Source organism: Centropristis striata, chromosome 14, assembly GCF_030273125.1.
Source record: "Centropristis striata isolate RG_2023a ecotype Rhode Island chromosome 14, C.striata_1.0, whole genome shotgun sequence".
NCBI lineage: Eukaryota > Metazoa > Chordata > Actinopteri > Perciformes > Serranidae > Centropristis > Centropristis striata.
This window is the reverse complement of record NC_081530.1, coordinates 23,202,341-23,226,647: the sequence shown is the minus strand read 5'-3', so window position 1 is coordinate 23,226,647 and position 24,307 is coordinate 23,202,341. Positions and strand designations below refer to the sequence as shown.

At 37.6% G+C, this 24,307-nt stretch overlaps 1 protein-coding gene across 1 annotated transcript; it reads right to left on the bottom strand.

The window, feature by feature from the left end:
• tuft1b (tuftelin 1b) lies at positions 1-21,935 on the bottom strand. The gene is made up of 12 exons (XM_059350421.1): positions 21,677-21,935; positions 7,902-7,973; positions 7,714-7,806; positions 7,550-7,624; positions 7,320-7,385; positions 6,211-6,300; positions 5,311-5,421; positions 3,642-3,865; positions 2,772-2,877; positions 2,355-2,438; positions 1,748-1,842; positions 1-1,297 (listed from the first exon to the last, which is right to left on the bottom strand). The coding sequence occupies exons 1-12, from the start codon at positions 21,731-21,733 to the stop codon at positions 1,225-1,227; spliced, it is 1,146 nt and encodes a 381-aa protein (XP_059206404.1). The 5' UTR covers positions 21,734-21,935; the 3' UTR covers positions 1-1,224.
• Positions 21,936-24,307: the final 2,372 nt, after the last annotated feature.

Sequence of the window (24,307 nt, the reverse complement as noted above, 5' to 3'; positions counted from 1 at the left end):
TTCTTATAGTCAGTTTCTTTATTACCTCCACTAGGTGGCAGTACAAGGTTACAGAGGAAAGATGCAGCAACAGATAATAGAAATTAGATGTGTAAAACTTCACAGGAGCAACAAATGAGTCCAACTACCAGGTATTTAATTATATTAAAATAAGATGCGTCTACAACAAAACATAACCTGAACTTCAATGTATCTATCTACAGCGTTCACAGTAAATGGGTACTCCGTTTATAAAAAATTACAGCCTGGGTTGGAAGTATTTCACAGAAAAAAAAAAAGCCCCCCCCAAAAAAAATCATACAAATAATTATGTAAAGAAGTTCTTAAAGAGATATTAAATATGCAACCTTTTAGCACAAAACATAATATGTAATAAATGGTGTTGAGGCAACACTTGGCCGAATTAAAATGTTGTTAAAACAAGTTTCTATTTCTGTGATTAACCTTTAATAAGTATTTTCCAGCAAACTCGATTCTAATACATAAAATAGCATTATCACTCTTATTATACATGACCCACTCAGTCCTAGAAATACATTAAACATAAATCATAGTTCAGTGTAGTATTTCTGCTGTTGGCAATGTGGTGCAAAGCACTGAGGAATCTGACCCTGAACCCTGCTGCTAAGGGTTGAGGTCTGAAGGACGAAGAAGAAGAGCTCAAAACAAACTAATTATTAATAATTCTTTTTTACATTTCTCCAAATATATGTGTAACAGAGACATTTACAATAACAACAGCGGGTTTTAATCCTGACCCACCTTTTACATTGACCTGTTAGCATTATTTCTACTTGGCAAAGAAGTGGAAAAAAACACAAAGAACTCTACTGAACTCTCTACTGAAGACTTGCTGACATAATACGCGCTGCACAGAATGTGTCTTGTGTCTGTATATTATGTAAGATGTACAGTAAAATTCTTTGCATTGCACAGCTCCATCCTTGTTTCCTTTTTAGGATCGCTCCGACCAGAGCTTGTATCATCCTTTCCTTTTATTAGATTTTGTTTGACACGGAGAGAACCTTTAAATGTTCGCAGAACAGCCTCAAAAGTAACTTTAAGGTACTAATAATGACCAGTGTGCATCGTCACCATGAGGTCTGTTAATCCAGCCTTATTCAATCACTGCAGATGTATAGTTTGTATACTGGAAGGTGGTTAAATATTGTATTTATTTACTCTGTATTTTACTTCAGGTCATTCCTTTGGTTGTCACTCCATTCAGGACTTGATCTCGATGACTTTGATGAACGGGAGGGCCTTGTTGCCCTGTGACACCGGTGTGAGTGTTTTACTGCCGAGGAGGGAAAATGAAAATTGAAAAATGAATGTTATGAGCTTTACATGGACATCTACATAAATCATGACAGGAAGACAAAACAGCAGGATGAGGTAACCATGTTATGCCTTATTCCTGACACATAGTTTGTCGATCTTGACTCGACTGTTTTGTACAAGGTTCTTTCTCCATTTCTTTACCACTGTAGATTGTACCCCTTAAATGCTGGCTGGTCTCTTAGCTGTGAATCCTGCCATGACATCATTAACACAACACTAACCGAGTCCTTTCAGTGACAACTAAACAGAGAAATGTCTGCAATAAATCACAATTTTGTGGACTTAAAGAGAATCTGGGTCGAGTGGAAAAGAAAATTGCGGTCACTACCATAAAAGTTCCAGGAACTGCTGATAACTTTTACAGGAAATGCAGCATTCATTTGAATAATAAAATCGAGCAGCTCACCTGTAAACAACTTCCGGCTTGTTCTCGGAGGACATCAGGGACGGAGGCTCCTGGCCTGCCAGGAAGTACTCCATGTGGTCATGCATTTCTCTGTTCTGCAGCCAGAAAAAAGATTAATGAAATTAAATTGTGTGCACAGAAGCATATGTGCACTTACAGAGCAGCAGCATTAAAGTTTTACATGCAGGAGAAGATTTCAGCTTTAACTTGATTGGAAAAGTATTTAGTTAATTTGGGTGCAAGCTTGTCTGGCTTTCAGCTTGAGCACAGAAGGAACTACAAACACAAATAACATACTATTATAATCATTAATGCATAATTAATGATAATATAATGATATAATATATAGCATAACAGTCACAGGGGACACATGTCTGCACTGAGTACTTTTATGTACATTTTCCATACTTTTACTTTTAAATATGCGGGACTTTTTCTTGTTATAGAGTTGTTTTTTTTCAGTGTAATATTGGTCCTTTAACTTAAGTGAAGGGTCTAAATACTTCCTCCAACACTTTATAAATGTGTCAGAGGTAAATTCAGCCATGTTAATAAAAGCCTTAAGTGATTAATTCAGATTCTAACAGCAGTTATATGAGGCTCTGACCTCAGCTTCCAGGAAAGCCACCCTCTCCTCCAGGTCCCTGATGAATCGATCTCTCTCTTGGATGACCGTCCGGGAGTTCTGCAGCTGTAACAAAGACAAAACAAACAAACAAACAAAGTGAGATGCCAAGGGAGACAAAGAACCCAGCTCACTTTTCCAGCAGGAGCAGATGAAGCATCACTTATTCATGACAAGTGAGTTTTGTTTCACCACACGTTTCCTCTTGGCTCCACTCCCTCAGATCAATTACACTTTATGTGTCCGCCTCCTCGAAAATCTAATTTCCTCGTTAATGGCTTCCTGTGCAGTTGTGGGCACTGGAGAGCTCATTTGCATTGTGTGTGTGTGTGTGTGTGTGTGTGTGTGTGTGTGTGTGCACCTTGCACTGAGAGTCAACCTGCCTGTGTGCATAAATACCTGTTCGATCATGTGGCGGACTTTTCTCTGCTGACTCTTTAACATGTCGTCAAGGTGATGGATCTTTTCCTTCAGGATGGCCACTTCCTTCTCCAGCTCTTCACACCTGCAAACACACATATATATCAGAAAACTACACAAACCTAAGAGTATATGGAGATATATAAAGTATAAAGCCATACATTAAGAAAAGCTACTGAACCAGTTATTTTGTAATTTTTAATAGAGGAGGTCATGTTAATCGTATGATTTGTATTTTGCACCCTGGGATGCAAGTTGTTAATGGATAATTAATTTCAATTCAAATCTCGGGATATGCTATTTTATGTTAAGGGATACAAAGTGGATGAATTCACCTAGTCATGGAAAAAATGATTAGACCACCCTTGTTTTCTCCTTTCCTTCTTGTTAATTTAATGTCTGATACAACTAAAGGTACATTTGTTTGAAAAAATATAACGATAACAACAAAAATAGCTCATAAGAGTTTAATTTAAGAGCTGATATCTAGCCATTTTCCATGGTTTTCTTGAAAATGATTTTGGTTATTATCAAGAAAACCATGGAAAATGGCTAGATATCAGCTCTTAAATTAAACTATTATGAGCTATTTTTGTTGTTGTCATTATATTTGTCCAAACAAATGTACCTTTAGTTTTACCAGGCATTAAAATTAACAAGAAATTGAAGAAAACAATGGTCTAATATGTTTTCCATGAATGTATATCCAACAATGAAACACATATTACTGTGTGTACTATACTGAGGTTTTTCCTCACAACATAGCTCGCTTAAAACAAAAAACAACTTCTACTTCATATTTAGACCAGTGATTTGTACTTTAAGTCGTCACTTTGTTCCTCTCCTCACCTCTCCTCGTTCTCCTCGCTCTCCTCCCTGCCAGCTCTGAGATTCAGCAGCTCCGCCTCCCCTGCGGCCATCTTGTCTTTGAGGGTACCACTCTCGATCTCCATGCTCGCCAGCAGCCTCTGCAGCTCCTCCACCTGCTGACCCCTCTCCTCCGACAGCTCCTCCACCTTCTCCAGCCGCTCAGACTGCTCAGCCAGACGGACGCTGTACTCGTGTGACTCGGCCTGTGAGGGGAGCCACAGAGTGAGAACTTGTTTGGGGTTTCCTGTGATTAAGTCATGAGGGATTTGCTTTTAAAGCCTCCGCACACCCAAACAATTACAGTTTTAATTGACTGGCTGATTAGACCTCTGCTCAGGTGGAAGTTGTTTGGGGCTAGCTGACAAACAGCAGGATTATCTAAACCACTTTATTTGGAGGCAAATCCGAAAATGAGTGCCCCTGAAATGTTAACAGTAGGTAAAGTAGTAAAAGTGAAACCAAGTCTATAAACTGTAATGGATGTTTAGAACAGATAGTTTGGTTTCTTTAAAACCTCTCTGATCGTTGGACGGCTTGTGTTTTCCAATGACTTTTTTATAGCAACTTTGTGGCTTTCCCAGATCCAAGCAATGGTTATATGCCCTATAACCATTAAGAATAATGGACACATCTACAAATACAAGACCCACATTTAATAAACTGATATTACCCTTTAAGCAGGGGATTTGAAGTTCCCCACACATCCATATTCAACCAAACAATGTATTTTCATTTATGTTAGATGAGAGTAGACCTTTTCTCAAAACTGTGCTTTACTGGTTTCAATCCACCTGTTTTAATGCACATCTTCAATTTGCATATAAAAGAAAACAAAAATAATTTAAATTTAAATTTTTTTTTGAAATTAGATAAGCCATTATAAGATAAGATTTTTATGCTTTGCGGAGTACGTTTATCGATATTTGCTATGCGAAATACGACGAAGTGCAATGGAAACAGATTTGGCCTATAAATGATCCCGTTTATGTTTTTGGTCTTTTATGTCCAAATGACTTATTCTTCTCTAAATCACAGCCTAATGAGTGGCCGATGAATTGCAGTTAAGATCAATAAGATGACTGAGATTAGGGATAAAACAAGGGCTGTTATGATATGAAATTTTAACTCGATCGTATCGAGATCGAATCGTATCGATATTATTGTGATATTTATAGAAAATGTGAAAAAATAATTAATGCCAACTGTTTAAAAAAGTGTAAAAAAAGAAAATTTACATGATACTTTCATATACATATATAACATCATATCAATAATTCGTTTTTCCTCAATACCGGTATGTAGTGACACCCCTAAGTTGAAACCATCCAAATGGCTCCATGTGTCTGCCTTTACATCAGTATAATTGTTTTGGTTCCACTAACTACAAAGAGGGTTTTCAGGAGAAGAGCACCAGTCCTTGACAGATCAGCCTGTGGTGAGTCTGTGGGCAGTGTCCCTACATGACCTGACAGATGAATGTGCTGTAAGGCAAAGACCCAAACAGTGGGGGCTCACAGGATGAGGGATGAAATCCACAGATAAGACTGGCAGATAATGAGGATGATTAAAGGAACAAGACGGCAGCACAGGAGTGAGTCATAGCTGCAGACAGGAAATCGTGTCATGTTAGTCATCTCGTGAGACCGACCTGCAGTCTCTCCCTCTCCTCCTGGTGCCTCTTCTCCATCTCCTTGAGCTGGGCGTACAGACGCTTGGTCGCCTCCCTGAGCCTCACACTCTCCTCCTGATTATCCGCGACCTGCGAGTGCAGGCAGACAGAAAGTGACAAGCTCAATTAGGCTTAATCCGGCAAAGCACTTGAACCTGAGGGCAAGGCAGGGAGCTAACAAACAGATAAGAGCAGCTGCTGATGAGCCATTTGTGATGTGTTTAAAAGGTTGTTTGGCTCAGCCTGAGGAAAGAGAAGCATTTAGAGAGGAAGATGGACGTGTGTTAAATTGCGCAGAGATAACCTTTTATCTCAGGGCGGTCCTGTAGGTGGCAAAAATACTCTTCCTTGCTATATAATCTGACTCCACTTAGTGTAAATTGAGCCTGAGTTACCTACATGCTGCACATACAGGTCACTGATGGACAGCTACAATACCTCCCTGCTCCTTCACTGGTGTTGTGTTACAGGAGATGCTGATTCTAGAATGATGCATGGGAAATATGATATTGTGTGTGTGTGGGCAGTGTGTTTTGTGTGTGTGCTATTAGCCAGAATGTAAGAGAGCCTGAGCGCTGTGTGTGTGGTAAGCTTTGTTATCAGCTTCAGAGAGTCTGGCTCCATTTTCTTCGCAGCAGCAGGCAACTGAACAGTGTGAGTGGGAAACAGCTGGAGGCCCAGACATTCTTTCCATAATGAATGTTATGCCTGTCATTTAAATACAAATTTGAATGCACTCAAACTACTTTCCAACTGAAATTGGTTTCTGCCATTCCCCATGGTTCCATTCATATTAAACTGATGAATAATGAGAGCATAAAAAACACAGCAAACACTCCTATAAAGACAGTAGAGAGGGCTGAATTGTGATTAGCTTACTTGAGCGTCTGACTCAATGACAACAGTGTTGCTATTGATGACAGCTGGTTTACTGCTGGGCAGGTTGACTCTGAAGCCGTTGACTGGATACTGAAGAAGAGAGCAGCGGCTGGTTAGTGGAGTTAATGCTTTATTTCTCCTTTAATTGTAAAAATGTACAAACACTAGAGTGGATCACTGCACCTGTTCAAGTTACTATTTGTAATGGATTGTAGCTGTAGCGCATCTACAATAAATAAAAGTTTTGGATTACTGATTTTGACTTCAGTGTGCCTGTAATGTTCTGCTGCTGGCATAGTTTCATTGCCTTCTAGCTAAATTTGAAATTTAATTAAAAATCCTTGCCTCCACGATATAATGAGTTGCTGATGCATTTCAAGGGCTCCTGATTGTGTTGAGACTCAAGGTGACCAGGCTTTTAAGGTCTCGGCCTCCCTTTGGGGTCAGATCAGCAGACTTTGTTGAGATTTTCATTGACGCTTACTTGCCCTGATTTGTTTGTTTGGAGAAGCAGGCAGGAGTGGCTAAGCAATGTAATGCTGTGGAACGGGAGCGGCAGCAAAATGGAATTTAGATACCTAGAAAAAACTTTTTTTCACTGCTTTACCGTGTCGTCAGACGGCCTTTTCTGGCGGGGAACTGAGGCGGTTATCTGTATCTATGCTATTATCTAAGAGAGCACTGATGGACATAAAGGCTTCAGTTCCCCATTGGAAAGGCCTATCTGACAACAAGGTAAAGCAGTGAAAATAACCTAAATATAGTTTACATGTAAACTGATATTAATTTCTTTAGTTAAGACTTTTTTAGGTGGCTTAATACATCCACAGCAATACGTTGCTTATTTTCCACGGGAGTATTCTTGCCTGATTTTCCCTTTCAAGCTTTTGTATTTTATTAATGTAAAAAATACTAGATCAACACACAAAAATTAAGAAAATATAAGCTTAATATTTCCCAATTCAATTGAAGAATTTATCTCCACCACTCTGACACATCTGGATGATTAATGAACATTTGGTTCATTAACCAAACATTTATTTGTTCAACTGTTTCAGCACTTCATTCAGAAAAAAAAAATCTGTATCTTTGATGCAGAGGATGCGTACCTTGTTGTTGTTATTGTTCTGCCTGGCTGCCATCTGCTCCCTCAGAGTCTTCAGACAGTACCTCACCTACAAACAAAAACACATTAAGGAAAAATGTGTTTAATGCAGAAATGATTACTATGCGCTTCCTGTAATTCAACACACATGCGCTAATGTTCTCCACTAGCAGTTGAATGTTGACTCATTGTCTAACTGCACGTCTTGCCCAGCTCCGTCTGTCTCACACTGACCTCTTGAATCTGTGACACCTCATCCGTCAGCATTCTGACGCTCTCTGCCGTCTCTGGACGAGCTTCCAGAAAAACCTGGATACCACAATGACACGAGTGTGTAAGGACACTTCATGAGTATAAAACACAATTATACAAACAAACACAAAAATACACTCACGTACCTTAATGACTTCAACTTTGTCCTCTGTGGGAGTGATGAGAGCTTCTTGCTGCTCTTCTGGTTTCTGTGGCAGCACTACTGCTATACTGCTCTCCTGTATTCAGTAGAAAAAGTGTAAATGTCCCATCCTATACTTTTTCTCTCATTCAGTAAACAACATGAGTAAACTGTTTTCCTCTGATTATCTACCTTGTTGCTGTGTCTCTCTGAGGTGGCTCCTAACTGATCCTGAAGGGTGAGTCTAAGCCGCCTGCATCGGATCTGAAAATGAAAGATGAGGGCATAAGAGGAACTAGATGACTAAAAGGAGCTGTGGGGATTTTGAGAAAAACAACCAATGAAGAGAAAGGAGAGAGGCTTAGAATGAAAATCATCAGTGAGAAAGTGGGTGGAGTAGAGAAAGAAAGGCGTACTTTTTGCCATAAAACTTCCCCATACAGAAGTTCCTCCGTGCATACCACACTGTTAGCCCACAGAGCCTAGCAACCGACACAGAGGAGACATTTCCATTGCATCCTCAGGGTAACGTCTGGTGACTGTGACCAAAGGCTCCGCTCTACTCACTGGAAAAAAGGAACCCAGTCCAGTCCAGTAAGGGCCAAAAATACCAACACTCTAAACATCAGCGACTGATGAGTCACTCTCTTTCAAACATGTTGCCTTAGAGATGAAAACAGATCATGTGAGGATTTGACAACTTCACTTTAAAAGTATTAATGGGAAATTTGTCCAACAACAAAAACACACACACTGGCAATTCTGGGAAAACAGATGGCCTGACTTCTGTTTATTGTGCTTCTAGCTTTGTAGCTCCTTTATTTGTTGATCATGAGCTGATGGGGCACCAGCTTCTGCTGTATTACTGCTGTATTAATGACGTGTAATATATGCCTGATAACACAGAGACACGTCTGATATTGATCATAGGCTTTCACCAAAAGTATATGTTGTTCTATGTTGAACTTAATTTTTAGTTGTAAAGCTGCTAACTGTTGCTGCTACAACTAATGGTGTAGATTCTTCGTCTTCTCTGAGGGCAGACTGGACACTACAGTGACCCACTAACACCTCTCGATGCACTACTGATTTTACAAGACAGAACGGGCCAAGACTAGCTAGTTAGCATGCTAATTTTTGCAAATATCTCTGCAACACAATACACAGATGTCTTTACAGTCCAACAATGTCACTTATTTGCATTATACTAATAACGTTGGTTAACTATTTATAGGTTTTAAATCTTGCCATATCTTAAAAAATTGCACATTGAACAGAAAACAGTTTTTTAAAATGAATTTCTATCATTTTGAGACATACTTGATTAAACTATAAGAAAAAATAAATTCTAAATTTTATGTTTCACGGACAAACAAAAAAATAGATAGTGAATAATTAGCCAGCTGAAAACTGTATAGTTCGTAGCATATCTTAATTAAAAGAAAATCAGTTCATATCAGTTTACAGTCATACCAAATCTTTGCTGGCCTTTTTTTTAAACTAGATATTTTTGTGTAGTGGTTAGCACTGTCGCCTCACAGTAAGAAGGTTCTGGGTTTGTACCCGCTGGCAGCTTGGGCCCTGCTGTGTGGAGTTTGCGTGTTCTCCTCCGCCTTCCTCCCACAGTCAGGTGTGAGGATTGTCGACACTAAGTTGACCATAGGTGTGAATGAATAGTTGTCTGTCTCTGTGTCCGCCCTGTGACAGTCTAACGACCTGTCCAGGGCGTACCCCACCTCTCGCTTAATGTCAGCTGGAACTGCCTCCAGCCTCGTGGCCCTGAACAGAACATATAGCCACAGATAATGGAGGGATTTTTTACATTACAGAGTACAACCTTACCCTAAAGCAAATACCTGCTTTAACTATACATAATCCCTCTTGGCTACACCCATGTATGAAAGCTCATTTATGGCTCCACACAAACTGTGCTGCTTTTTCTCTGAATGTGCAAAGAAAACAAAGCATTTGGCCCTTTGACAAACTCGTTCCACTTCAGGTACAGGTGAGTTATGTAACACACTTGATTGTTATCTTATCAACGATGGTTATGCAAATTATGCTTAATCCTCACCTCTATGCTGTGTTAGGTGTTCATATCTATACATGTAGGTCAATACGTGTGCTGTAGCTGTTGTTTGCAGTGTTCTTCCACCCTAAAGTACATGAGGTACAGACTGAATAGATATTATCACTCATTATTCAGGTTTTTTACTTTGTGGTGCCGCTGTGGGTGCCATCACCATTAGTGGTCTTGATCTTTGTCTGGGCACATCCAATTCAATAGCCAAAAGCAAAAAAAGAACAAGAAAGAACTAAATGTCCTGAATATGTTTGACTGCAATTATCTTAATTTGATTTCATTCTAAACAGCTAAATGGTAATAGTAGGGATTCCTCAGAAAAACACTGCAACTATTATTTTGATACCTTATTACAAAAGCTAAGATAATATTGCAACAATATGCCAATAAACGCTCAGTTAGTTTGAAGACTAAACAGAGGGAAAGTTTGTTTTAAGGTTGTTTTTCTTTTATATAATCCAGCTGTGGCAGTAAGGTGTTTACAGCTAACACTCACTAGTGTCACACTGCTGGAAGCTGAAACTTCACTCATAAAAATGTGTTTTCCACAGCCAGCTTTTTATTTTCTGTCAGTGAGGTATTTTTACAAGTTTCACACACAGGTGAGAGTCTTGAATGGAACATAAAATGCAAGAGAAACAGATGTTGTTCCCCTGTCTTTAATCACGCTACGACGACAGGAATCTTCTTTTGTCATTTATTTCTCTTGCGTTATTATTTGCATTCACTCTCTTAAAGTATTCTTTTATTGTATGTCCTGTTCTGCCGATGTGACACAGTAAGCCGCTTTTCATCCAGCACAGGCATGTTGCTCATGTAGTGTACCAATTGTACCTTTAATAAAGCCACATTACACACATTTAATTGCTGCCTTTGAGAATGACACCTGTGGTTACAGTGCAGGAATGATAAAGAGTCACTGACACGTTCCCAACATACCGCCGTCTGTTGTTAGATTTACGTGTGAAGGCTGGGCCACAATAACAACTTTAGTTCTCATATGATTTAGTGAACCTGACTGTGAGAATGTAGAACGAAGCCAGAAAAAAAAAACATTTTGTATCTCTTGCACAATTTGTTTCACACTTGATAGCGAAACCGGACAACAAACTTCATCCAATTATTCACGCCTTCTTTCCTGGGAAAAGCCCTTCACTGTAGCCGGCTTCCAAGTAACACCATGGCAGTGCAGTCATCTCGAAACACATTAAGTGTGAGTCAGTGGCTGAATGTTACAGCTCTGTGTGACACAATAGCCCCCTGGTTTTCTACCAGCGTTCTCTTGTGCTTTTGATGCTATATTGGGTAATTTACAATGAAATGATGTTTTTAATGAATTGTTTTTATAATCACTGTTCGATAAAGGCAAAATATTGCACCACTTTCTGTGCAGCGGACCAGACAATGCTGAAGGATTGAAACACAACACTGCTTTAAATCTAAACTACTTTTTTCCCATTCAATTGTGAAGCAAATTTTAAGCAAACCGTTGATATGTCGCAAAAAGAAATGCAAATTATCAACTTGTTTGGAGCAAAGAAACTAAGCTGGAGCGTTGTTTTGTCAGAGGTTGGCACTATTGGGCGCCTGTGTAGCTCACCTGGTCGAGCGTATTAAGGCTCAGACTTTACCACCCATTCTTTGTCTTCCCCACTCTCTCCCCCCTTTACTGTCCATCGCAGCTGTACTAAAAATAAGAGGGCAAAAAAGCCCAAGAAGAAGCTAGAGAAGTAGAAGAAGTTGGGATCGTAGGCTGTATTCTAAAGAGAAGTAGAGGTTGCAAACCGTAAAAAAAACAAGTTGCTTTGGCCATCTAAGAGAGAAAAATGGATAGAGGTCTTAAGGCATTTTGGTTAATCGTTCTTTCATGTCAGCTGGCCATATTTCATGAAAAGAAGACAAAGTTATCAAAGCTGATGAGTCATCTAGTAAAATGATACCTTTTAAACCAATTTTGAGCATTGACTATTTTTTCAATGAAGGTAAAAACCACCTCAAGCAAGCATAAAAAACTTTTTTGTACAATTGGGGAAGTTTTATCAAATTCTGCAATCAATCAATTCTTTGTGAATTGAAAAATGGCTTATATGAAAAAGTAATCACACACAGCTTAAATGTGTATGTGTTTGTGTGAGTTTTATCTCAGGATGAAATATCTCCTTTGTGCAGAGCATGAATGGGATTCCTATCAAACTGAAATAGACACATGCTAAAGATCATAAAAAGCATGCTTTTAAAATGTTTCAAAAAAATGAGCAAAAATCATTTTTGTGTGTGTGCCACTTTAACACATAAAACAAAACTTCGTGTGAATTGTGGGGGGCAGCAGTTTTATGGTTTTAGAATCTGTGTGTGAACATGCCTACCTTAATAAATCATGTCACACGTACAATAATGAATGGGTTAAGAACAACACAGAGCTTCCAAGTAACTCACATGTGGCAAACTCATTTGGTTGCTTACGTAAGAGACCAGTTCTATGGTTTGCAAGTCAAACACCGGCTAAATGGTTTAGCTTGAAGGGCAGAGCTTTGTGTGTAATTGCAATGTTTGAAAACCATCAGAGGCACTGACAGACAGGCCAACATTTCATACTGAGATCTGAGGGAGCGACGACAGCTCGAGGGCTTCACACAGAGGATCGTTGGACAGTCACGCCCTGGGAGGTGCTTACTGTACAGAAACACAATGTTCTACACTGAACCGCACGCTATTCCTCTGCATTTCTTTGGGACTCCCTCCAAAGACACGTTTACATAGCGGGCATGTGGCTCACAGAGCTTCAAAATTAAAATACATGAAGAAAAGGAAACTGATTACAGCCAAATCTTAAATTCAAACTTTTTCATGTGGTGTGCTGAACGCCTTTGAGCAGTTTTTGCTTTCCCAGGGAAAAATTCTGGCTAAGAACTGCAACCACAGCACATTTCAGACAAACAAAAGACATATGGGCAACAGACTACAGTGTTGCCCTTATAAGATCATATTGTGGTGGTGCAGACACCGCTAACATCAAAGCAATTTCTGATCAACAAATGTGTCAGCATATTTCTGAAGAACAAGCCCTATGCATTGTTACCACAAAATCGTTAATTGTCCACACTGCAGAGGTCAACACCATAACAACGGTCCAAACCAAACATTATAGATAAAAAAGGTAATTGGGAATCACTCTGACAAAGGTGCTTGTTAGGTATGATTACAGACCAAATGGCCTGTAATGATATGATGTGATCATGTTCCAAGATGAAATTAAACATGAATCACTGCATACTTTTGCAGTCCTGACCTGTCCAATTAACATAAATTGGTAATATAACAGCTCCTTGTTCATGTATCGGCAAGAAAAAAAGTTGAAAATGAGTGCAATGAGGTTATGAGGGTTAAACTGCCACATAACCTGGATTTAACACTTCTTCCGCTTCTTTCTAATCCATATTTTCTCTCTCCTGCATAGACATGTGCAGACCTCCACATTTACTGTACATAATGTGAGCCTTTCATCGAGCAATAAATATCTGCCTGCATTGTTGAGTGCTACACTAGGCCTGTCCATACAGCGTAGGTAACGATTAATTCCATTCGTATGGCATTTTAGGAGGAGTAGCCTCAACACTCATTTACAAACTCATGACACAGAGAAAACAAAGACTGTGAGGTAAAGTGGTATCCCTTGGTTTTTATCTCTTGACAGGGGAGTTGTGTTTACATGTACTCCTCTCATAACACAATCAGTCTTCAAATTAAATGGATCTAATGAAAATGATTTTAGAGATTATATCAATACCAGTAATTAAGGTGGTGCTCCATTACAGTTGATTGATGATTTCTCTGAAGTATAAATCTTCATTAATCAGCTTCTCATGAGTTTGATAAGATCATAAGACAAACGTACAGTTAATTAATAGTTAAACTGTATTGCATAACACTGTGGAGAAAGATTTCTACTGGGAAAAACATGCAACATCAAAGTTATTCACTGCAAAGAAACCTCTGCACTGCAAAGTTGTTCAACAACTAACATATAAAGGTTAACTTTAAATCTGGTATTTGTTTGCTTGCAAATCCTTTGAGACCTGCATTGAACTGAACACAGCACAAAGACAAGATATCTAATGTGCAAACTGGGAAACTTTAGTTTTTAAAATATATTAACTAATTTCTCAATTTGATGCATTCTGTTATTATTTATGTTTTATACAGCATCCCAGATTTTTTGTAATCAAAATCACATGATCAAAATATGCTTAAAAGGCCTTCAAAATGGCACTAAAACATACTGGAATCAGTTTACCTTACATTCGGTTTAAAACATATTGCAGCAAATATAGCAGAGATTACATATTTTTAGTGAAAAACAATCAAACACTTAAATTAGGTAATCATAAATCTCAGGGTCCCCCTGCATAAATAAAGGATAGACACCGTATGAGTATAATTCTTCTCTTCATGTATTTTTTAAAATCAGGGTCTTTTTAATTTCTCTACCATGTCAAATGGTACAAATATTTCATCAATTGCATCAGTATATATAAGTCACACCTGACTTAATAAATGCAGGAATGACCCTTTAACAAAAATAAAGTCCAACTGGCAGTGTGGCGTAGAGTCAAACTGTACTACTTTGAACCTGCTTTAGTAGATCTAAACTGAACAACACTGTCATTTCACGATGCAAACATGTCAGCATGTTCACTTATCCTGGCTTCAGCATTACTTGTTGATGATTATCCCAATAATGGAAATTCACCACGATCAACACATTGTGTGTGTTTCCTTTAATGCGACCCGCAATACAATCAAATATGATCCCACCTCTAACTCACACCTAATAAAACTATGTCTGAATAACTATAGGTGATATTAAATAGATCTGACATTTGCTTATAGGAAACTTTTAGAGAGAAAAACAATGCAGAGGTGAAAATGAAGTGTTAAATAAACCTTCTGGTAAATAATCTGCCATAGGACCTTTTCACAGGTCAGCTCTTTAGCTGAGCAGCAGCAGCAGTGAGCCCTGAGGGAGAATCTGCTTTCTGTCTGTCAGTGTTTTGCTATTGTCATATCAGATAACAAAGCAGGATAGCTCAGAGGTCGTAAGAATAATGTGTTTTAAAGAGGAGTAGAACGGGAAAGACTTGGAGAGTAAAGTGACAGTCAGGTGTTCAGGGGAAAAACTGTAGATCAGATTATATATATTGATTTAGACTTACATCTCATATGAAAACAGTTACACATCAGTCCAACGTGACTTTTGTTTACCGGTTTGGAGGTGACATCACTGCATCATCTCAGTGGACGTGCTACAAGAGCATCTTCATACCAGTCAGTGACCTCCCACAATCAATACAGCACCATCCAATCCCAGTTATTGAGCTACAAACTCCTCCATGACTGTTATTTACCGATTTGGAGATGACATCACTGCTGTACTCAGCTGTACATGCTGAACAGCAATAGGATCAACCAAACCTAGCTAGAACGTGAGCTTCTGAATCATTCTAACGAGCAGAGAATGTAGAAAAGTGGATGACCATTCGCACGAACACCATTCCAACTGCCAACAGAGATCACAGCAACGTGTGAAACCAATCCATCTCTGAGTGCAGTCAAAACACAGCAGCTTTATTACCAAGCAACAGGACTCCACACGCCATCGATGATAAGAAAAGCCATAAAACACTTAAAACATCATGGTAACTTGGTGTTATCGACAAGTCACCATGCTCCAAACCAGCATCCATTGCACATGTTAATTATAAACTGTTCCCCTCTGAATGATTCCAACAGCATGTGTCACCAACACAACACAAACTGACTCATGTTTCCATAACACAAGCAGTAACTGACAAATAGAAATGAAGTGACTCTAAAACGCTCAAAAACTTTTAATGTTGTCTTTTGTCAGACAAAGTCAATGGCAATGTTTGCATTCAATTGGTAAATAAAATATAATCAAGATAAACTCACAAATTCAGATTAAAGAATTCATGTTTGTTTTAAATGCATGGTCTGCATTATAACATATTTCTTATATGTTAAAGGTTAAGTTATTGCCACATTGTTATAGAATATTTTTCACTTTTCCAGTCCATGTGTGGGAAACTAGCCCTTTATTTTAAGTATGACAAGCTCACAATGAAGACATGTAAGAATTAGTCATATAATCAAACACTTATTCATAAAGCAGACAAAACTACAAATACCCTCATGCAAGTCACGCTGTGTAAACCTAAACCCTTACGTTATCTCACACAGGATCACTGTGATATCTACCTGGGCAGATGAAGCTGTCGGGGTCTCTTCCCGGTGATGTTCAGGCAGCTGTGATGCAGACTGTCTGTGTCTTTGTGACTAAGTGCGTGGGAAGCCACGGCTGTCTTGCCTTACATGGCTGGGTGAGGCTACACCAGCCGCCCAACCCTTTTTTTTTCTCCTCCAGATTGTTCTCCAGTCAGAGAGCCACAGTGCCAGCCCAAGGAGGCACATGGCTGTTAGCCTCCCCTGCAGGACTGCACTGCCAAATACACAATGGAAAGAACTGGAGGGAACATTTCTCTGATTGGATTATAAACAGTATTAAACAAAGGCATTTGTTGATGGTGAATCTAAACTGCACGACAAGTCTGAAAGCCATCGATGGAGTTAGATAATCAGACTTACTTGCCATGTTTTTTTGCATTTTAAATTAATTGCTTAAAAATTTAAGATGTGGACAACAACTCAGAGGTCTGGAGTAGAACTGCCATATATCTTGATTATCGATTAATTGTAAAAGTCATTTTTTGGGAAGAAAATGCAGTTTCAGTCCCTCAAATATAAATATGTCCTGCTTTTTCTCTATTTTATATCATATTAAACTGAATACCTTTGGGTTTGGACTAATAAAACAAGATAACTCATTGAAAGATTTTTTTACTACTTTCTGACATTTCATTGACGAAATGATTAATTGAGAAAACAATTAGCAGATTGGTCGATAATGAAAAAATTCATTAGTTGCAGCCCCAGCCCGAAACCAGGCTTTTATCTTCTTTAAACAGTCTAAATTTTTCTGAGTAAATGATTGACTGGGTTAAACTTTAATACTCAGGTGGCGCCTGTATGAAAATATTCACTAATAATAATATATAATTACCTACTTAAGACAATAAGTGACCCTTAGATGAAACTGTGGAATGAAAAAGGCGCGATTTATCTGGCACATGGTGACAGTGGTTGGTAGCAGCACTCTGAGGAATGTGTAGTGCGAGTTATGTAATAGATTAATGAAGCGTCTTTATATAACAGTTACTGGCGTGGTGAGTGTGTGCAGTGTAAACAAAACAGTGCAAACAAAAGCCAAATGCCACAGTCCAAATAAGTTCATGCTTTTGTGTCCATGAGACTCTAATACCTGAAAGTTTATTCATTACACTTCCATTGGTGTTATCTTCTTATATCTTGTGTTTCTCACAACCATTTAAGTGTAATACAGGGCTGCAACTTACTGTCTTTTCATGATGTCTTTTCAATTGATGATTCATTGTTCAAGGTTAAGTTTTATTTGAGCGTGAGAGAGACGGTCAAGGTTATTAACCTCTTCCTGGATGACGACTGAGTCCTCTGCCTATTTTTGTCCTCTACCTATCTTTCAGAGGCTCTGGAAGGCAGTTTTAATGTCATATGGTATCAAATTAAACTGGAAGAAAAAAGGAATTCATTGGTTCAATCATTCTGCCCCCACCTGGACAATTTCTCAAAGAAGATCTTTATCTTAAAAGAAGATGACAAAGAGTTCAGTACTTGGTCAATGAGTTCTGGACTCGTTGGAGAAAGGAATACCTTTTAAACTTACAACCAAGACAAAAGTGGCTCAAAAACAGAAGAAACCTGAAGGTCAATGACATTGTTCTTCTACAAGATGATCTGGCACCACGCAATGAATGGAAGCTGGCCAAGATCACAGAAGTCTATCCAGGGTCAGATGGTAGGGTAACAAAACTAAAGTTGCTGGTTAGTGACACCACATTTGACAACAAGGGAAAAGGCACAACTAGAACAGTGGTCCTGGAAAGACCAATACATAAAGTTGTTGCTCTGCTCGAAGCAGACTACAGTTTCATGTTTTGTCTGAAATGTAAATTAAATGAGTAATAATAGGTAGTTTTTCATTAAAGTGTACTACAATTACCGTGTTTAAGAAAAATCCCACATTAAAGTTTGTGTGATTTGGTGGGAGTGTAACTGTTGCCAATTTATTGCAACAGATAAAAGAATTAATTTAAGGTGAACTAAATCACCCAAGTCTGGTTTGGCTGCTCTCGGGTGCGTGTGGAGTATAGCAGAATTCCCGGGAAGCATGAACAATGGTTCAGATGGAATTGTTTGTCAAGAGAGACTGATCATTAATATGAAGAAGACTAAGGATAAAATATAATTCCCTTTATGTAGCATGTAGCCAACAAGCTATTTTGTTTCATTTATCTGTATTTTACTTTGCGGAATGTAATGTTAAGTGAATCTGATTTAACCTTTAATTCCTTATAATTTATGTGCAGTTTTCACGGTGGATTTTGAGATGGATGAATGACGCCCAAAATAAATCAGTTGAAGGATTTTTTTACACAATGACTTCCAATTTACGCAGGGCTGTACTTAACACCTCATTATCTATCACGCCATTTTTTTATATTTATAGTTGCTTATCCTTTTGTTCTTATGTGAGCAGTACAAACATGCCATTTAACAATGTCGGTGTCACACACAAAAGGCTCAGAGTGGATCTCTATTATGTAGTTATGCACGTGGACCCTAGAGTTGACAAAAAACCCACAACAATCCAGCTAAGCTATTTTAATAATATCCTTGCCTAGACCACTATTGCTCTCCCAGCATGTTCTCACGCGATGACAGATCACACATTGACTTAAATGTCATGTGTCAAAATGAGAAAAAGATTAAACTGTGAAATGCGATTCAGAGGAGTGAAATAGGTCTCAGAGTAGAAATACTGGTTTGCAGCACTCGATGCAAAGTTCACATTTACAGTGAGATCAAGGTACACACAAAAAAAGCTATCTCCGAAAGAGGGTAATGCTGTATAAAAGAACCGGTGAATAGTGTCTGTGAATGATAGATGAAAAATGATCCACTCCAAACTGTAAAGCCTGTCTGAAAACCCTCCTCCTGTCTGAAAACCCTCTTCTCATCATGTATTCATCGTTTTGTTTTATCACACTTAAAACCCATTAAAGCTGGAAGTTGCCAAAAAATCCATTTGCCAAATGTGTATTAGTCTGGACACGACTGAATTTCACCTCTTCCTGACAGATATCTGCATCAACAAAGGATCTGTTCATTCATGCTACCACCATGGAAAACATGCAGTAATTTGAAAGGACATAACACTTACTAACTCAGTGATTTAGACCGATGAATTACATTAACCACGATAAAAACATGTAATGTTTAACCTTTCATTTGGTAATTCTTATTCCTGTCCCTTCTGTAAATATGCATGACATTACAAGGAAGGGTAAGATGACAACAATGTGCAAGAAACTGAAAAGGCAGGTTCCACACAAACTGGATCACATGCTACAGAGTCTGATACACGTTATTGAAATAAGATCAGGAAGAAAACAACATTCTTCAACTGCCAATGACAAAAGGATATTTCTATTTAAACACCAAACCAACAAGTCTTGGCACTTTCTAAAAGGGTTCTTTGGAACTCCGGGCATGGAATCCACCTGAAAATTCTACATTCCAGAACATCAGGTCAAATGTTTTCTTAACAGAGGACATAAAGATCTTATTAAAGTTGTAGAATGGCATCAAAAGTTACAATTGATTTAAAGACATAAAACATGGCTGGAGGGTATAATAATTTAATTTCCTTCCAACAACAATTGAAGTAGGGCGTTCAGACTTCGCTTGATTCAACATCAAATCATTTTTATATCTAGTACCAGTAAGCAGGGAAGGGGTAAGCACTATACTGGCTCTTCTTTACTGTGTACACATTAAAATACAGGCTCCACACTTTGCCTCAAAGGCAAAAAAAGTAGGTTAAAATTACAGTGAAAGTACTATGTACATAGTGACACACATAGTGACTGTGTAAGAAAACTTGATGATAAGTGACGTTCAACTTATGCAACAAGTAGCAATATAACCCAGCGGTCACACCTGCTATTTGACCTGCATGAGTTTTTTTATAGTATATAATGATAGATAACATGGGTCAGGAATTTCTTTTTGTACATACAATTGAATCCAGCAACCATTTGGCACAACTTCCATCTCTTTCAAAGGATATGGTGTAACAAGGAATACACTTCCCTGAGCTGCTGTCATTTAACTTAAATTCAGTCACATATTCAAGACAATACAAGACTTCATGATGTTACAGTATAAGTTAAATACCATCAGAGTGACATATACCAGCCAAAGGCTCCTGATGTCTGGCCAAAGCCATGATAGTCATATTTTAAAAGTTTGTGCTTAATCATACAACATAATATAGCATATGGTAAAGTATGTTGTGTGCAGTTTCAACAAATATGTGTTGAAATGCAATAATAAAGTTTCTAATACCAAAATAAGAAACACTTGTGTTGAATATGGTACCTCAAACTCATAGAAAACTATGAAGCACATTTGGTATTCATATTGTAACAAAAACTTATTTTAACCCTTTGATGCACAACATGGGTCTAAAGTGACCCGACTGAGTTTTTATTTTCTATATCTTTGCAATAAATTAATTTCATCATTCAGTACTCCAGGTTTTCCTCAATCAACTTGTTTTTGATCATACATCCTAATTTTTTGTTTTAATTTCTTACTTTTTGAATAAAAACCCTTTTTTTATCACTACGCTTCTAACGCACAACATGGGTCAAAAAATTCATTATGGGGTATTGTGTGTATAATTTTAAGGAAAAATTAATTTAATCAATTTTGGAATAAGGCTGAAACATTACAACATGTGGAAAAAGTGAAGCGCTGTGAATACCTTCCAGATACACTGTATGCGTGACAAAAATGATACATAAACATACAATAAAGAATATATTAAATATATGAGTGTTTGTCCCCTCTTACTGCTAAATAACTATTTGAAACAAATAACTATTATATATAATAGAATAATAATATATATAGTATTAGGTCATTTAATTTGAAATCAAATTTGGATTAATGAGTAATTTTTGACCCATGTGTGTAAAATTGATGTAATAATACAAAAACTATTTTTCTTCATAAAGTATGAAAGGAAAAATGGATATAATGATCGATTGTAATAATATTAATTATATAATAATATTCCAAGAATACTTGGACTATTCAATCATAAAATAAATTAATTTTAAAAGAGAGCACAGAAACACACAGCCAGCATTAAATAACATGAGAAATGAAGGTGATTTTTGACCCATGGTGTGCATTAGAAGGGGTGTCCATATGTTGTGGATCAAAGGGTTAAAGAGAACTATTTTCTTATTTGTGAAAAGGGAAGTTCTGCTTTTCATGTAATAACGTTCATCTTATTTCAAATGGCTCTTAAATACTCTTTTTTCTCTCCAAAATACCAAAATGCTATTTTTCTACACTTACACTTTCATATCGGTAAAGCAATATATGCAAAACAAAACAAAACAAAAACAGGAAATCGGACCGTTTAAACAGTGAACGTTAGTTAACATTAACGTTATTTCTCACAGCCGTTTGAAATAAAGTTAACGTCCAGCGGTACCACAGGGACTATAAAGTGAGTTTAAGTCACTTTGAGCGTATTGTTGAGTATCATAGTCAGATTTAAGTTGAGTTAAACCTGACTGAGATTAAACTCTGTGTCTTTAATCAAACATTTAAGGGAGTTTAATTGATCACTCACGTTAGTTTTGTTGTCCTCTTCTCCATTCCCCTCCGTCCGCGTAACACCGCCGCTCATCTTCTCAGAGGGAAGTGAAGCCAACACATAACAATAAATCAGAAAATTAAAGAAGTCAAAAAGTTTCCTTTCTCTCCTTTCTGTCAGTGTTAAACTTTACATGTGGTCCTCCTCGCAGACAGCTCAACACAGAGTGAGGACTGGAGAGACCTGGAGGCTGTCCCGTTGCGTTCACGGTCTGCCCAGGTAGTAAATGTGAGCCCTGCAGGTCTTCAACATGTCTGCACCTCAGATGGAATGCACTGAATCATAAATCAGGATGTACTGTAGGAAGCACAAGTCATTGTCCTCTTTTATACTGTTTTCATTTCTATTCAAAGCTTTCTAATGTTTTATTTTATTCTTTATTTTGTTGCCTTTTATCATTTTCATATAGCTTATAGTTTGTTCTTGGTTGTTTGTTTGTATTTCTATTTTATATAATTTATTTATTCATCTTTATTCTATTACATTTTTTATTATTCTATTTGTATTACCTTAAACTGTTTTTACTCAGAGAGGCACAAAGCAGGCAAAGTGTCATCCAGCGAGTGTGCCATCATGTGAAGCTTCCACCTCCTCATGATATCTATTTTTCTCTTGAGCCTCTCAGATATTATCCTATCCATGTCCTCATCATTATGTTGTTGTTTGTTTTATTGGTCAACACCATATCAGAACTTTTGGACTAATGACTCTTTTTACTGCCCTCCACATTTCCGGCCTGCTTTAATCAGGCCATTGAGTCATTATACTAAATACTACTATGAATTGACATGTGTTGATCCATATAATGGATTCAAATATTGAGTCAGAATGTGGTGTTGCAGTTGATTATTCCCACTCTAACAGTTGTATTAACTTTCATTTGTACGTCGCTTTGGATAAAAGTGTCTGCTAAATTACATTGTAGTAGTAGTAGTACTTGTGCTGCTGCAACACCTGAATTACCCCCATGGGGGTCAATAAAGGAATATCTTATCTTATCTTATCTTATCTATTGTAGGCTATCTGTTCATATGCAGACATACATCTTCATATATAGCCACAGGCCACTGAATAGTATCTACTATGTCACTTTGAGCTGGAATATAAGGGAGCATATAGGAGCAAAACATTTATGGTACTGTATAGCTTCTAATTTACTGGTTTTCCCTCCACATATTCATTTATTTTTTTGTTTCTCACTCTATCTGTATCCAGTTCTCTACTTCTGTGATGTTTTCTTTGACTTACTGAAATGCTGAACTCCATGGCTGGGGAACAATTACATATCGTATTGTCTTATGTTAGCGCATATGGTCTTATTGTTTATGTTATTGTTGTATTACTGAATTTGACACAAACTCCCTTCACTTCCTATTAACACTTTCCTCTAAATGTAAAGACATTGTTGGAATTTTGAATCTAAGATCTCAAGTACAGGACCTTTATGCTACTTTATTCCTCTACTCCATTACGTTTCAAAGCCCATATTGCACTTTTTATTCCATTATATTTATTTGACAGCTATAGTTACTCAATATTTTGCAGATGTAGATTATTCAGACAAAATAGACCTATAAATAAACTTAAAAAATATGATGTAATAGCCTATAATGGAGTAAACAGTAGTATATAGTAAGTCATTAAAATTAGCTCCACTTTGAAGATTAAACATTAAAGTAACAGTTTAATTAATAAAAAATTATAATACAATTATATAATATGGGCCATTCTATATATACTAGGAAAATAGAAAAAAGGTATTTTGATGCAAATACTTTTGCACTTTAGTAACATTTTTAATTCTATCATGTGGTTTTATTGCATTCATTTAAGTTTAAAAAAACGGAATACTTCTTCCACCACTGTGCAAAACTATTTTTAAATATTTTGAATGGACTGGTCAATCATGTATGCCTAATATTAATCTTAAATTACTTCATATAACTCACAAGTGGTAGCCATATACAATTAAAGGCAGTAAGATCAATTTATCCAAATTAAAAATATGTATTCATCCTGGGGATCTAAAAGGATGATAATGACTGATGCATTCAAGAAATAAAGTGTGTCTGACCTCAGAGAAGTTGCTGGCACCTTCATCCGGTGGACATTTGGTGTGAGAGCTACTGAAAAACAGCATCTTATCCTCAGTCACCTGCCGGAGCTTCTTCCACATCGATCCCATGTGTTTTCTCTCTTCATCTGTCTTGTTTCAACAAATTTTTTGTTCAACCTTCTTCCCAATAGTCAGTTCACCAATGTTCACTTTACCTCTGTCAGTAACAGCGCAGCTCCAAACTGCTTTCCTTGCACTGCAGCTAATTCAGTGCCAGGCCTGCAAATAGGATCTAGTCCTGCTGTTTGATAACAGTCCAGTCACATGTCAGGCGACTCTGCTGCCACTTATTGTCAGGCCTATAGCTGAACTCATTTACCTTTAGCGACATATGGCTTGAAACTGTTTGTGACATGAAGTCTGACATGAGCCCAGAGAAAGTGTCCTACTTTTAGTGTTTGACAATGTTGCTGTGACAGTCTGAGAACATTGTGCTCTTTGTTGAATAATGGATCAAACTACTGAGAAAAAATAGTGCAATAAACACAGTT